General features: G+C 43.7%; 1 protein-coding gene and 1 long non-coding RNA gene across 2 annotated transcripts; one reads left to right on the top strand and one right to left on the bottom strand.

Annotated features, from left to right (window-relative positions):
- Positions 1 to 51: 51 nt before the first annotated feature.
- LOC116784238 lies at positions 52 to 11,011 on the top strand. The gene is made up of 4 exons (XR_004356003.1): positions 52 to 68; positions 4,791 to 4,937; positions 9,000 to 9,358; positions 9,401 to 11,011. It is a non-coding gene; the product is annotated as an uncharacterized LOC116784238 (long non-coding RNA).
- Positions 9,105 to 14,494, bottom strand: SPRTN (SprT-like N-terminal domain). The gene is made up of 5 exons (XM_032682628.1): positions 14,081 to 14,494; positions 12,874 to 12,973; positions 11,963 to 12,091; positions 10,906 to 11,173; positions 9,105 to 10,611 (listed from the first exon to the last, which is right to left on the bottom strand). Exons 1-5 carry the CDS (start codon positions 14,398 to 14,400, stop codon positions 9,878 to 9,880), a joined length of 1,551 nt encoding a protein of 516 aa, XP_032538519.1. The 5' UTR covers positions 14,401 to 14,494; the 3' UTR covers positions 9,105 to 9,877.
- Positions 14,495 to 14,616: the final 122 nt, after the last annotated feature.

The following is a 14,616-nucleotide window of genomic DNA, read 5'->3' on the forward strand; positions in this document are numbered from 1 at the left end:
ACTTTGAGGAAATTTGTGACTCTTACCTGGATTTGGATGTCATCTGCTTGGGGAGAATGGGGGTAGAGGTATGGATCTCTGGGTCTCCAATCATCAGGTTGTTTGGGGTTTTTTCATTTTTAAAGTAAAGCTTGAATGTAAGTAATTACTGCAAATGCATTTAAGCCTGTTTGTGCAGGAGCTGTGTTCGCTCTGGAATGTCTACTGCATCAGAGTTGCTTGACCTTGTCTGTTGGGGGTGGACAGCATCTGGCAGAAGCAGGTTTCAGGGTCCAATGAGGAATATGGGACATGAAAAGTGAAAATATGCTATAGGTGTCTGCTTTGGTGGAGACATGAAGTGTGAGGAGAAAGAATACATAATGTGTTTGCCTCGGGAAAGACAGTTGTTGGTGCATCATCTATCCTTCCTCTTCATGGATGTGTGTTGGAAAAGATGAGATGTTCATAACTAGAACAAGGAACTGGCTTCCTTGTCTGTATTCCAGTAGTAAGTTGCTGGATTTTAGGGACATTTTTCCCTATTAAATGTGCAGTTTGGGATTAAGCTTTTGTGGACAATAGTTTATGGGTTCTTGTGGAGAATTTACCGTAACTACATTGTATATAATGTGGTGATAAATGCTGGCAGAGGTGACCGGCTCATTTAGCCTACAAGCCCAGTACCAGCCTCTTCACATGGCTAAAATTTTGCAGGGCATATCTCACATCAGAGTGGAGAGGGATGTAAAACACACAGATGACTTAACACTCGCCAGCGTCACACACAGGCAAGTTGTACAAGGCACACTGCTTCAGGGCAGTGTCTACACTGAAAACTAGTATTTCTTTCAAATGCTGTTGCAGACGGGATGTAAAATTTCATCTGTGAATATTCGCCATGTGGATCCAGTACTCCTTGTGGGCCTGTACGTGTCAGTGTGGTTTGCCAGGGTGGAACCAGTTCCTCTCCTGGGTTTGTTTCAAGGGCTGATGTGGTTCAATTCTATTTTTGCTTTTAACTAAAATACGAATCCAAAATAACTAAAATGTAGAGATTTGACTCCTACTCACAGATAAAAAGCCTAATACCTGAATATTCTGTTGGGTTGTGAGCTGGTATCTTACCTCCTGAAGAAAGTAAGGGTCAGCCACAAAGCCAAGCAAAAAAATTATCAAAACCATCTTAAGGCAAGTCACTTCTGTTGTAAATGTGTCTTGCTTACATTGCTTTATGTAAGCAAGCTTTATAAATTTATTAATAAATATTGCATTATGCAGAAGACATGGTGGCATAAAGACCTAAAGAACAGAAGAAAACAGATTTAGGAGCTTGATTAATTGCTGTTGCAATCCTGAGAAGTTTTTTCATGCAGTAAGATAGAGGAAACGTGTCAAAACCCCCCAGCAACAAACTAAACACAACCACCCCTAGACCTGGAAAGTGCAATCTTAGCTGTTGGTGGGTGCTGTACCATGGGTTACCGGAACTGAAAGATACTTCAGAACTGTTTTACTTTGAGCACTTGGCAACATCTTTGGACATCAAGGAGAATATATTTCTTCAGGGAAAATACGATTGTGGACACCAATAATGTTTGCCAAAGGGCCATGGGTAATAACAATCTGTTTTCTGAGTCCAGTTGATGGTGTTCCCGATAGCAAAGAGCGAGGTTTGAGCTGTCACATTAGGCATATTTATTTTCCCTTAACTTCCGCTTCCCCAGCCACAACATAATAGTAAGTAATGTGGTGCTGGGCACGTGTTCTGCATAGTCATATTTTAATGAACAAGCAGAAACTGTAAGTTAACTCTCTTTGGTCCTGAATATTTGTTATATGTAGAAGAACTCTTTAGGTAGCAATTTCTAAACTACTGTGATTATTTTTTCCCACCTGCACCATGAGAACATTTTAGCTTTGATTTTTTTCTTTTCGATGATTTTTTTTTAACCCCTTTATTTAAAATAGCACAGTAGGAAATGACTGTGTGTAGCTGAGAGTTCCTGAAACTTCGCAACCATGCAACTTTATGCAATGACATGAGCAGGGAGGGCATGTAGTTTACGGTAAACCCGGGGCTTATACAAACCCAGGAGAGGAGAGGGGTCACAGGGGGCCACCTGTGGCCAGGCTGTGACCCAGGTGCCGGGAGTGGGATGCAGAAATGCTTCAGGCTCCTGCTTGCAGGGCCAGCTGGAAGGGAGAGTGAGAGCAGCCCCTCGGTGTCCTGGCCGGGACCAGGCCACGCCTCAGAGCAGAGGAACGTGTTCTGCAGGTCCCAGAGATGACAGAGAGGCATGTGGCCCTTTGCAGGTGGAGGACACTGTGCGGCACAAATAGAAGTTATTTTAACCTGTAGCAATCAAAGGTGGTGTATTTTGGTTGGGAGGCTTTTTGTTGCTGTTCGTTACGATGGTGTAAGCTCCGGTTTAGATATTCAGCTTTATCTAGGACTAAACAGCCACCGGTGAAGGGATGGAGGAGCAGGGCAAGTGGGAAGTGGGTGCTTACACCTCCAGTGCTTGCAGTAGGTTTGAAAATTTGCTCAAGTTTCCTCATGCAAGAGTGCCTGGAGAGCAACCGCTCTTCTTCTGACCTCCCCTTGTCATTTCTGTTCCCACATGTGCACGGGGGCCTCTGGCCCCTTGCTAACCCCATACTTTTGCATCCTTCCATGGCTCCCCGAGCATTGTTCCACCTGCTGTCAGTGGAGCTGCAGGCTCTTCTGCTCTACCCCTTGGGTGGGGGTTGGATTAAATTATACTTGGCTGAGGAAAACATTTGGGGTTTTTTTATGTGCAAAATCAGCTGGCCACAGCCTGGTGGCTGCCTTTACAGGTGGTCAGAGGCTATCCAAGGTCTTGGCTGAGATTTGCACAAAATGCCTCAAAAGGAGTGACTACCAAGTCATGGCCAGCAGCATAGCCTCGGACCACTGCTGCTGCTTGCCTGAGTTGGTGCTGCCTGAAAAAGCTCAGTGTGCCAAGCTGCTGACCATCCCTGGGAGGCCAAATAACCTTGAATTGCTGAGGGTGCTCCTCCTCTTTTGGCAGAGGTAGCAGGGTTATACAGGACACAACTGAACTGTAGCAGTTCATGGGACATACCCTTCACCTGGCACTCAGTTCAGTGTATCTTAACCATGCAACAGCCACCCAGGAGCAGCTTTGCACCAGGCTTGGATAGTCTTTCTGTTGAAAAAAGGTAGAGAGAAGGAGATTGAAAACTGGTGCAGGATTCACAGACAGGACATGCACTTGTCAATCTCCAGAAAATGGTGTCACTTCAACACAAATCCACAGCCACATGTAAAAATACACTCAGGCCTGGGATCAAACCATCCTATAACAACTCACAGCCGAGTGAGAATGGCTGCCCAACAACAGAGACCTCCAATCCCTCACCTGTTCCTGAAGAAGTTAAGGCAGTGTTTCCCTCATTAGCTGCTGCACGGCATGCACGAACTGACTGTGACCCTCTGCACGGTTCAGTGCCTGCACAGCTGATGATGCAAAGCATTGGTTTGGGGTGGGAACGTGCCACTGCAGAAGTCTCAGGGAAGATAACATTTCTAGGTCCTGTACAGGCATTAAGAGGAAGGCAGCATTAAGGCAACAAATTTTCAGTATTTTCCTCCAAACTGAGGTCTCCATTCCTTTGGTGGATGCTTGTGTCCATAATGCCTCGCAAACAGCTCTAGGGTCACGGTATTGCCTACCACTGGGGATATGTGTCTGCTTCAGCATAACTGCATTTCATGACCCAAGTGTTAGCCCAGATGTTAGCAGTTGGGTGTTGTCTTAACTGCCAAATTGTGTGGGAAATGTTGTCTGGTAGCTTGAATAGTCTTTTGGGGGTTTGCAGTGCCTGAAATACCTCCTACTTCCTCTCATAGGATGCTTTTCCTGCATTCTAAATCTCTTCTAGGTACATTCAAGTTAATTAAGTCTGAGTTTTAATTCATGCTGTCTGCAGGGCTGATAATCCTCCCTCCCTTGTGTGACTTGGCAAGGATTCAGCAATTAGTCTTGGCAGGGCAGAGGTTCCTTGTACCTGTCCTTGTGTTGGGGCATGTGCTTGGCTCCTGCCTGAAGTCCCCCAGTCTCTGATGCATGGGATGGGGAATTTATCCCTCATCCCTACGGTCTGGGTGGTGGCAGTGATGAGAGCTGCCCATGCCAAACCTTATAGAGAGAGGAAGAAATGTGTGGCTGGAAGTCAACAAAGGGTTAGAGATAGTGTGAGCACTCCTGGGCTGTGCCAGTCCAAGGGCAAGCAGGTGGATCTTAATTTCCTTCAGCTGTGATTTCCCTTTGTCCTAAAATGCTCCTAGGGTTTTTAGGCAGAAACCCAGGGCTATGTAGGTGGGAAGAGGCTCCTGGAGGTGGTCTGGTCCAGCTCCCCTGCCCTTGACCAGGGTCACTCAGATCTGGCTGCCCAGAACCACGTCCAGTTGGGGTTTGAATATTTTCAAAGGATGGAGACTCCACAACCTCTGCAGGCAACCTGTTCCTGTGTTCAGCAATCCTCACTGCAATAAAGTGTTTTCTCATGTTTAAATTAGATTTCCCATGTAGGTACTGCTAAATGCAAATCAAATAACCCAAAGTTTCCTTAGCAGCATATCCTGAGGAAGTCAGCAGATTTAAGACTGAAGTCCATTACTAACAGCTGTCCATACTCCACCTGGTACTGGTGCTATCCTTTCTGAAGTCTCTGCGGTGTTGATTTATCCTCAGGATGACTCTTCTCTTTGGACGTGTTTCCGTCTGCCAGAACAGCCCAGTTTGTGCTGTGTCCTTCCACAGACATGTTACCTGGAGCAACCTGTGCCAAGCCATGTGGTCCTGTCACACACCAGAGAGTTTGCCTTGCTGGTGGTGCTGTGGGCAGGCTGTGTCCCACCCTGCACTGGCTGCAGGCAAGTGCTGCAGAGGCTGCCCTCGCATCTGCAGGTGGGCACCCTCTGAGCACATCGTTAGCACAGCTTTTTAGCTTTATGTATCCCTCCAAACACAACCCACACCCTCCTGGTGAATCAAAAACTGCTTACAAACCAGTGGCAGCACACCCACCAAACAGATCCAAACCACTGGCAGCACACCCACCAAACAGATCCAAACCACTGGCAGCACACCCACCAAACAGATCCTCTAGGGAAGAAAGCAGGTCATTACTGGGATGCTTCTGGGAAGAGACCACCGCCAGTGGGAAGGCAAAGGCAGGGAAGTGAAGCACTAGAGAGGAAGTGGAGTAAGAGCAGAGAGGCCCTATGGCTGCTCCTGCCATTGGTAAGTTCCTTAACAAAGCCACGAGAAGCACTAAAATCCTCAACTAAACCATGTTCCTATAGCTCAGTACCAGGGCTTACTGAGCTCTAGCCTAGATCTTACCCCAGACTTTCTATGCCACTAGTGACAGATCTCTGAAGAGAAGGTACTTGCAGCAAACACAGAAATTATGATCCAGAGGTTGACATCAGTTACAGAAAAATAAACACTGCTTCTAAATTAAGCAGTGGTGGAGTCAGATACTTGGCTTGTTGGGGTTTGCCCCTTCAAACATTCTTTGTTACGCAGTTTAGGAAATGTGGGAGACTTACTGTGGAATAAAAGCAGGTGAAATGATGTGAACGATAGAGGATGGATGGAACAGAAACAGTGTGAGCTATTTAGGCCAAGTTGCTGCACCTGCTTAGAAATTTAATCTAGTCTTAAAGCAGCCTGACCTGGCAGAAGCTAAAAGGAAACACAGGAATTAAGGCCATAGCTGAGTCCCATTTTAAGCATTCACACCTGTAGTACACTACCCTTCCCTGAGCCTGTCACACCCCTCTGGCTCCCTGGCTTAGCCAAGGCACAGAAGTTAAATTTTGTGTTTTATAAGCCTCTCTGACTTCCTAAAACTCTGTCCTACCTCTCTTGTAGAGCTGTGTTGATGCCAAATGGTGACAGAAAATTAGTTTTGTCACTGCAATGGATGCAAGTGGTGTGGTAACTGTAGCCCACAAAAGGATGCCTTTGGGGTTTCTCATGAGTCCCGAATTAGAAAAAGGAGCTACTCTCTCATCTTCCAAGTCCCTCTTGCAGCAAAGCTAGAAGCATCACTCATAGAACACCCAGTTAGTTGTAAATTTACTTCTCATCTTCCAGCTAGTTGCAGATATTCCCTCTCTCCCCCTCTTTCCTCCTCCTTTAACTTGTTTGTGGTTCAGTCAGGGTTCCTACTGATCCATGGTCAGCCTGGAGCGCAGATGTAGGTGAAATACGAGCCTGTTAATCCCGCACAGGTCGGAGAGGAAGAAGTATTCTTTATGTGCAAGGAGTGCCACCTAACGGCCTGCTGTAGAATCCCAAAGCTCCACACATCCCGGGGTCTTGGCATTTTTTTTTCCCCATAGATACGAGTATATGAAAACACGCACATGTAGGGAAATGCAAGTCTCTTTCAGGGCCTGTCTACCCATAAAATACACTTCAAGGGTAATTTTATGTAGAGTCTTTATGTTCACATGGAAAAAAATGGTTTCTTTAAGCCCAAGACTTCAAAACAGCTGTAATAATCCAGATGCAAGTAGGAACTTGGGCATTTCAGTCTGGAGTGTAAAATTGATGAATGCCAGTTAACTGGTAAGAAGCAGCTGTTGGAGAGCAGCTGTTTCACTGCTGCCTTCACCACATCAGGCAGCAACAATCATGCTCATAAGGAGATGTAGGTCAGGTGTAACCTCAGCTCAGCCAGTCCGACCTTTTAGTGGTCTTTCAATTTAAGGTGGCAAAATGCAACAGCATGGACATAGTGTTCGAGGATGACCAGATCCAGCAGTGATGAAGCAAACTCCTGTGGTGGCAGTTTCATAACATTCTCCAGCCAGAGGAGTCTGCATCATCCCACCATCACCACGAATTAAACCACTTAGAAGAAATGTCCACCTGTCTTTTTCCTCAGAAACTCACCATTTATTCTTTCTTGCTGTTACCCTTCAGTACAGTGTAACTTGCTTTACTTGAAGGATGTATAGACATGCGGTGTGTATGGAAAATGCAACAGAATTGAGGAGCTCCAGAAGAACACACGAGGAAAAAGAAAACCCCCACAAACCATTTAGTCTGTGGCACGTCCTCCTGCTGCAGCAAGAGAAACTTGCACCTCAGGATTTATTCACTATTTGCCCAGTTATGACTAAGCCCTCTCTAGCCATTGATTTTGTACTAGATTATTACCTGGTGTCCTTCATCACTAACACTGGACCAGAGGCAGGTAGCACAGCCTGTTCCAAATGAACAATATTTCTCTGATTGTTCTCTTTGAAAACGTTCCTAGAAGGGGGGCTCAGGTAACTGATTCCTGATTATAGAGTCTGGGCAGGAGCACCTGCCCTGCCTGGTGTGCTTCCACCTAGACGTAAATAGCCCGCTCATCAGCTTATGCATGGGCATTAGGGTTGAACTTGCAGTGAGAATACGCTTCCCAGGTGACCCAGATATCCTATGAGAAAACAAATAGTGACTGGACTACTGGAGATGCTAAAGGATAGAAGAATGCACATTATTGCTTCTAAAACATGTTAGAAAACAGACTATTTCTATTACGTATCTTCTTGCAAGATACTAATGCACTGTAGTAGTCCAGAGAAAAATTCTTCCCCCTGCTTCCTCAGAATTAAAGTTTTAAGAAAACTTCCTAGATAATGTTTCCATAAAAACACTTGAAAATATTTGACCTTCAAGATTTCTTGCCTGATAACCAGTTTCAGGGCAACTCAAAAGCAGTCTCTTATAATAATGAAAGAGCTAAGTAACCCCCACTTAGGCAGTTTAACCTCTAGAACTCTTCTCTGAATCATTCAGAGCAATTCCAGTAGATCACCACAAAATGAGAAGGCTTTTGCCTTTAGTTTGCAGAACCATTTGCTGACAAACAGCACGCACACACTTGACCCTCTTTCATACCTGCTTTGTCCCAGAAATCAAGTCTATTAACTTGTTTCTCAAATTTCCAGTCAGGCAACTTAATGCTGCACTTTGGTGAAGCGTGTTTGTCCAAGACTCATTACCAGCTTGTGTTGTTCTAGGCAGTATCCAAACTCACTCAGGACAAAGTCAACTGATAGAGAAGATGAAATTTCTCACCTTTGACCCAAACTGAGCAACGTATTTTAAAGCCGTACTGGTAGTCGTTATCATTGTGGGTAGGACACTGTATTCAAGAACAACATTTTACAGAAACAGCATTTGTAGTAACATACCCCAAAAGAAGGCAGCCATGACACATTACTATTAGCCTGCAATGGCAACTGCAGAGCCTTTCTTTCCAGATAAAAGGAATCTTGGCATTAGAATACTTCCTTGTAAAAACATGTGAGCAGAGGTGCTGTTTTTCCACAGCTGGTCCAGAACTGCTCAATTGTTTGGACGACAGATCTATTTTAGGACATTTGTATATTAGATACAGAACTTGCCTATAGCTTGAGTTCCCCTCTCCCTACCTTAACAGGCTATACTATTCACTAAATTCCCCAGGTCAAACCCCACATTTGTTTTCTATTTGTTGTTCAAATGAACAATTTACAAGTAAAAGAAGACATTAGGGAAAAAAACCAAACCACATTTAACAATACCCACGATCCTTCCTTCTCCTTTACTCTTATCTGTCACAGTAGGAAAGACAAATGAGGAAACTGATGTGAACAAGCATAAGGGAAATATCTCTCAAAAGTGCTTCATGATGTGAGAGACCCTTTGTGGTGCAAATCTCGTCCTCATCTTAAAAACATATGACAGTAGAAATACTTCTGGGTAGTCCCGTCCCTGCAAAAGGTCAAATCTCACTGGAAACACTGATAGATGCTGCCGTTTTAAGATGGAAGTATGGAAAATTAACATGGCAAATCAAGATTTAGAATCAGTATTTGTAAAATTTTTCACAGAAGTGCAAGAAAAGTGAAACTGTTTTAAAAATAGGTTGGAAAAGCAGAATTTGATGCAATCTGTATTCACCAGCCCCTGTTTTTACAGGGAAATTTAAGAAGGAAAAGCATTAAATCAGAAAGGCTCTATTAAACCAGATTGTTACCAGATATACAGAAGAACCCACTGGTAAGTAGCACAAAATGGCCAGGCTTAATGGAAATTTAAAATTCAGTAACAATTTATTTAGAGTAGGCAAGAACAAAACTACTTACATTAAACTTCTGTAGTGGCATTATTTTAAAAAATACAAAATGTTTAAAAAGAGCAGCAAGTAATGAGGCAAAAGGCACAAACCAGGCTGATACAGCCATTGAAAATGACAGCAGCAAGACATAAAACGATTTTGCTTAAAAACTATGCTAAAACAATTTTATGTTTAAGCAAACATATTTACAGTTTTACAGGTGAGGTATCAAGCTATTTAATGTTTAACCCGTTAAATACAGGTGAGGTATCAAGCTATTTAATGTTTAACCCGTTAAATACTTTAGTGCAACAAGAGAACTATTAATGTTTCAGAAAGCCTATCTAGAAAACATTCCTAACTTTTCATGGCACAATGACTTTAGTACTCAACTGACTGGCCTCTTAGGTACTAACCACCAAGCTGACTGGCTTCCAAAAGGAGTAAAATAAAGACTGTCAACTAATGTAACATTTTAATCCTAATTTGACCTGTAAAGGACTGGAAATTTAACTGAAAAAATCATGAAGGGTTTTATGGCATGTCTAGGAACAGTCTTTACCAATATTGCTAGCAGCTTTTACTTACTAGTGTCAGGATATGGGGGTCAGTAACAGTTTAAATTCCATTTCAGAACAGGCACACAGGAATGTAACCACAGCTAAGCAAACTGAGCAAAGTAACTTTCAAGCAATGTTTTCAGCCCTGATTTATCTTTTTGAGACAGCTTTCTGCTGTTTCATGCAAGACAAGAATCAAGGTGTTCATTTATTTTAGATTCCAAAACTTCAGTTTCGCAGACAGGACAACTGACATTTTTATCTTGCCTCACAGGATTGCTAGAACTTGCAGAGGACTGTGTAAATTCAGCTTTGGTTTTCATAGTTGTATTTATACTTGAAGTGACACCAGTACCCCCTTTTTTAATGAAATACTTTTCAAAGGCAGTTTTGTCTTCCATTTTTGGCCATTGCTGTGGTGTATTAACACATTCTAAGCTTTTTTTCTCAGATGCAACCTGAGCTGTTGTTGTCTGCTCCAGACAAATTTGTTTGGGTGGCCGGCTGGGAGACGGCAGAGCCCTCTTGTTATTTGCAGAGCCTTGGTTTGATTTTAATTCCCTAATATGAGCCATTCTAGCAGGCAATCCACTATCATTCTCGTAATCTTCTGTGTTAGCAACGGAGAGTTTAGGAAACTCATGCTTTAAAGTTAAGTTGATCTTCTCACTGGCATCATCGGTATGAAGTGGAAAGATGCCACTATGGGGTAATTTTTCAAATTTTATCTCATTTTTAGGGATTGGTCTTGTCCTTACTGCTGAATGATGCTGTGAACCATGTGCTTCACTGTTTCCAATGCTGCTGCTGGCATTTGTGTCTTTTTCTGAAAGTACATTGTCTCCTCCTCCAAGCCGGTAACCCATTCCACTAAAAGGCATCAGATCTTGAGTACCATGCATTTGTGTCTTGCCTGCAAAAAGATTAAAAAAAAAAATTAGTAACTTTTCCGTTTAAAAATCACGGGCTCAGTATTTGACACGCTTCATACAAAACCTCTGCTACCTGAAAACAGTGCATCAAACAAAACTTTTTACAGACAATTCAGTTGAGAAGGAGCCTAGAAATGCACAAAAAACCCAGGTCCTATTCTTTCCTAGATAACAGTAACATCTAAACAAAGCTTATGTAGTGGTTGGTCCATAAATGTTCCAAGAAAACGTTTGGGAAAAATCAGTTTGGAAAAGGAAAAGAAATAATAAAATACCTTTGTTCTTTGACTTGAAATGTGGAAGTTTTGCTGTCTCAGTTTTATGCTTTGATTTCTTGGAGAACTTCTCTGGCTCTTTCACTTTTGTGAATGTGCCCCCACATGTCTTTTGATGGTCATCCCACCAGAGGTCGTGTGCAGAGGGTGCTCTGTTCATCGAGCGCTTCACATACCCAAAGTAAGGTCCTCTGTTTTGACAGGGGCCATTGCATCGCCACCAGTGCTGGCGGTACACATCAACCTCATCATAAAAGTTATGATAAATCTAAGTAAAAAACCAAAACAAAACAATAAAACGGTCATTCAGAAAGTTTCTATTTTTATATCAGTAGCTTACAATATTTTTTTAAAAATCCATTACCGTTCCATTTTTTTCCACTACTGCTGTGATTTTTACATTACCAGTTAAAAGAGCTGGAGCCAGGTAAAATTTGATCAACATTTAGCTACCATTAAAACAAAGCTTAAAAAAAAAAGGACAAGATGTGTAGGAATATGTCCTGGCTATCTTGTTTGAACTGCAATAAAATCACTTTGGAAATCTATCTACAATTTCACCCTGAGCGACTAACTGTTTAGAATGCATTGCAAACCGTACCAGTATTCTCCTTTCAGCTACTACCTTAATTGATCTTCTCAGACACATTATTTTAAAGTATCGCCGACATAAGTATCATTAGCTTCTACTGATATAAATCTTAACTAAAATAGACTGTTCTTCCATAAATACTACTCTGAACATGGAGCTATTCTATCCCTGCTATCATTAAGCTGTTTCGAGTTTACCACAAAAGCTTAAAGAAAAATACTTACAGAGAGTATACTTGAAAATTATACAACTAACAACTCACCACATCTTCCTCAACCTGTTCCCACCACTGTCCCCAAGAAAATAACTATGGAATTGGCACACACACTTGGAAGCGAATTTGTACTGGTACCAACTGTGGAGTGTATGGCAAGAACAAGCATATTACTCATACCACACTGGGCAACTAAAACACCAAATCAGGAAGAAGGCTCTATTAAATCAGGTTAAGAGGATTATGCTTACTGTGACATGGGCTCCAGTCAAGCGATTAATGCGATGCATGTGTTTGCAGAACTCTGGTCCATGAGATTCACGATCTTTGTAGTTATGAGTAACAAAGAGCAGGGCATGGATCATTTCATGCAACAGTGTCTGAAATTATGCAAATCATTAGATATTTACTGACGAGCATTACATATAGTTTCAAAATTAAACTGCAAGTATTTTAGTCCTCTACATGGATTGTGACTACGATCTTATCTTTGAGCATTCACATGTTCAGTCTGGGTCACAAAAAAATAATACTTTGACCTATAAAACCAAATTCCCATGCTATCAAAACATACTGGAGAATATTTCTACAATAAGTGACATTCCAAAAAGAAGAAATAATCCTCAAACTTAAGTCACAAATTATTCCCTCTACAATCCAAAAAAAGAGCCACTTGTGAGAAAGCTGAAACTCTACAGCATTTCTGTTCATTAGGCAAATCTGAATGTTCAGTCAGCTCAAAGAAGCAGTTCTGACAGAGGCACAACAAGCAACACGAAGTCATGTTAACTGTCATATTCTATATCCATATTTTCTGCTGTTGCCCCTTTCAAAATTACAGTCCATGTTTGTTTTGAACACTAAAGGATAATTTAGGAGTTAAAAACTTGGGGTCTTTTTTTCTCTTTATAAAGTCAGTAAAATAAACAAGTGACTTTAGACTCCTACTTGAAGTTGTCCATTTAGAAACATAAAACTAAAGACTACCATGATACTGCAACATAAGCCACACAAACATAATAGTAAAGCCACCACTATTTTATGATCTATAAGTTACTGTCTGTAAGAATCTCACTAAGAAATGTAAAATGTTCATATGGAGCAAGGCAGGGGGGAGGCACAATAAATTTTAGGTGCAGATTCATGACCAATCTTCAAATACCTCAACGAGATCCTTCCTTGGTCTTAACTTTAGTAGTGGCTCACTCAGACGAATGGAACACAATCCACTTTTTTCATGATATGTACAGATTCCAGCAGAGCTGAAAAGAGAGGCAAGAAGAAAATATGAAAATCTACTTGTTTCTGTAACACATGAAAAAAATGGAGAATTTAAGTTAAAATGCCATCCCCTTCCAACACACACTAGGTCACTCAGAATATGAAAAAAACAGCAAAGAAAAAAAAACAACAAGTACCTTAGAGTAGAAAAACCTGTTTAGGAGGCAGAGGACTGTTTCCTTTGGAACTCGTGATGGAGTGAAACGCACTAAATGGAGGCTAGAGATTCACAGCAGCAAACACTGACTTAACTGCTGGTTGCTTTAATTGCACTCCTCACCCTCCCTAAATTTTTGACTCATACTAAACCATCACTTCTGTGTGCTAATCCAGCAGAAAACACTTCCTTTTTTTTTTTTTCTTTTTTGTGTAACTGAGTTAGTCCTCTACCAGTTCAATATCCAACGACTTTCAAGTGTCTAAAGAATAGTGTAACCAGCAGAGGATATGACAGGGCAGAACTCCAGCCACCAGCAAGTGCACCTTCTGTAGAACTGCACCCCACACCTCAAACCTTTCTGGTTTTGTTTAGTCTCAGATTCTTGCATGTTCCCCTCCCTAGTCTATTCTAAGTTTTGCTGATATACCATTTTTCGTTCATATTTGCCTTTCTGCTGTGCTGTAAAACTATCACAAACACGGAGAACCAGAGCAGCAACACGAGTACGTGAGGTTTCCACACAGTGTCAAGTGATTCCTTCCAGTTTAACATCTCTCCGGGCTTGCCTGCACCCCGGGTAAAGCCACTGACAGCTGCCAGGGACGACAGACGAAAGGCAAACCAGACAATGACAGCGACCCACCCATGTCCTGCTGTGCCAGCTATACCAGGGATGCGGGACATTCGAGTATCTGGAAAGAGAAGCACCGCGCGCCTACGGCGGCACGAGTAGGAGCAGCACGCAGTGACAAATGACAGCTCTTCCTCCCTTCCCCGAGACTCCCAGCCATGCTGCTCGAGGGGTGACGGCCTCTTCCCACAGCTCTGATCCCCCACTGGCAGCTGCCGGGGCCCGCTGGAGGTACGGCGGGCAGCTCCCGACACACGGCGGTGTCACCGTACCACCACCCGCCCCCCGGTGCCGCACCTGGTCATGCGGGGGCTCCAGGACACCGTGACAGCCTCCAGCTTCCTCCAGAAGAGCGTCTGGTTGAAGTGCACGAACAGGCCGTGCACGTCGGGGCTGGGGTCCAGCAGCTCCCACGCCTCGTCCACCACCGACATCGGGCGGGGGGACGCGCGGTACGGCGGGACATCGGAGCGTTTTGCTGCTGCTGCTGCCGCTGCCGCCTCCTCCGCTGCCGCCTCCTCCGCTGCCGCTGCCTTATCCTCCTCTTCCCACTCCCTCTGGAGCTTGAGCGCAAACAAGAAATCCTCATCCTCCATCTCGGGCATAGCTTCCGCCATGCTGATGAGTCATGCGCCGGGAAACGGCGGCGTTCCGGCGCACGCGCAGCAGCGATCCATGGAATGCCGCCCCGTCCTTCCCCAATGCGCACGCGCCGGGATCCCCCCGCTCGACCCCGTCCGAGGGCGGTGCGTCCCCACGCGTCACCCTCGGCGGCCGCTCCCACTGGCCGGGCCGGGCTGTGCTGCGCGGCGCAGGCGCGGCGCTCTCCCTGG

The sequence above is a fragment of the Chiroxiphia lanceolata genome, chromosome 3, assembly GCF_009829145.1.
Source record: "Chiroxiphia lanceolata isolate bChiLan1 chromosome 3, bChiLan1.pri, whole genome shotgun sequence".
Classification (NCBI taxonomy): Eukaryota; Metazoa; Chordata; class Aves; order Passeriformes; family Pipridae; genus Chiroxiphia; species Chiroxiphia lanceolata.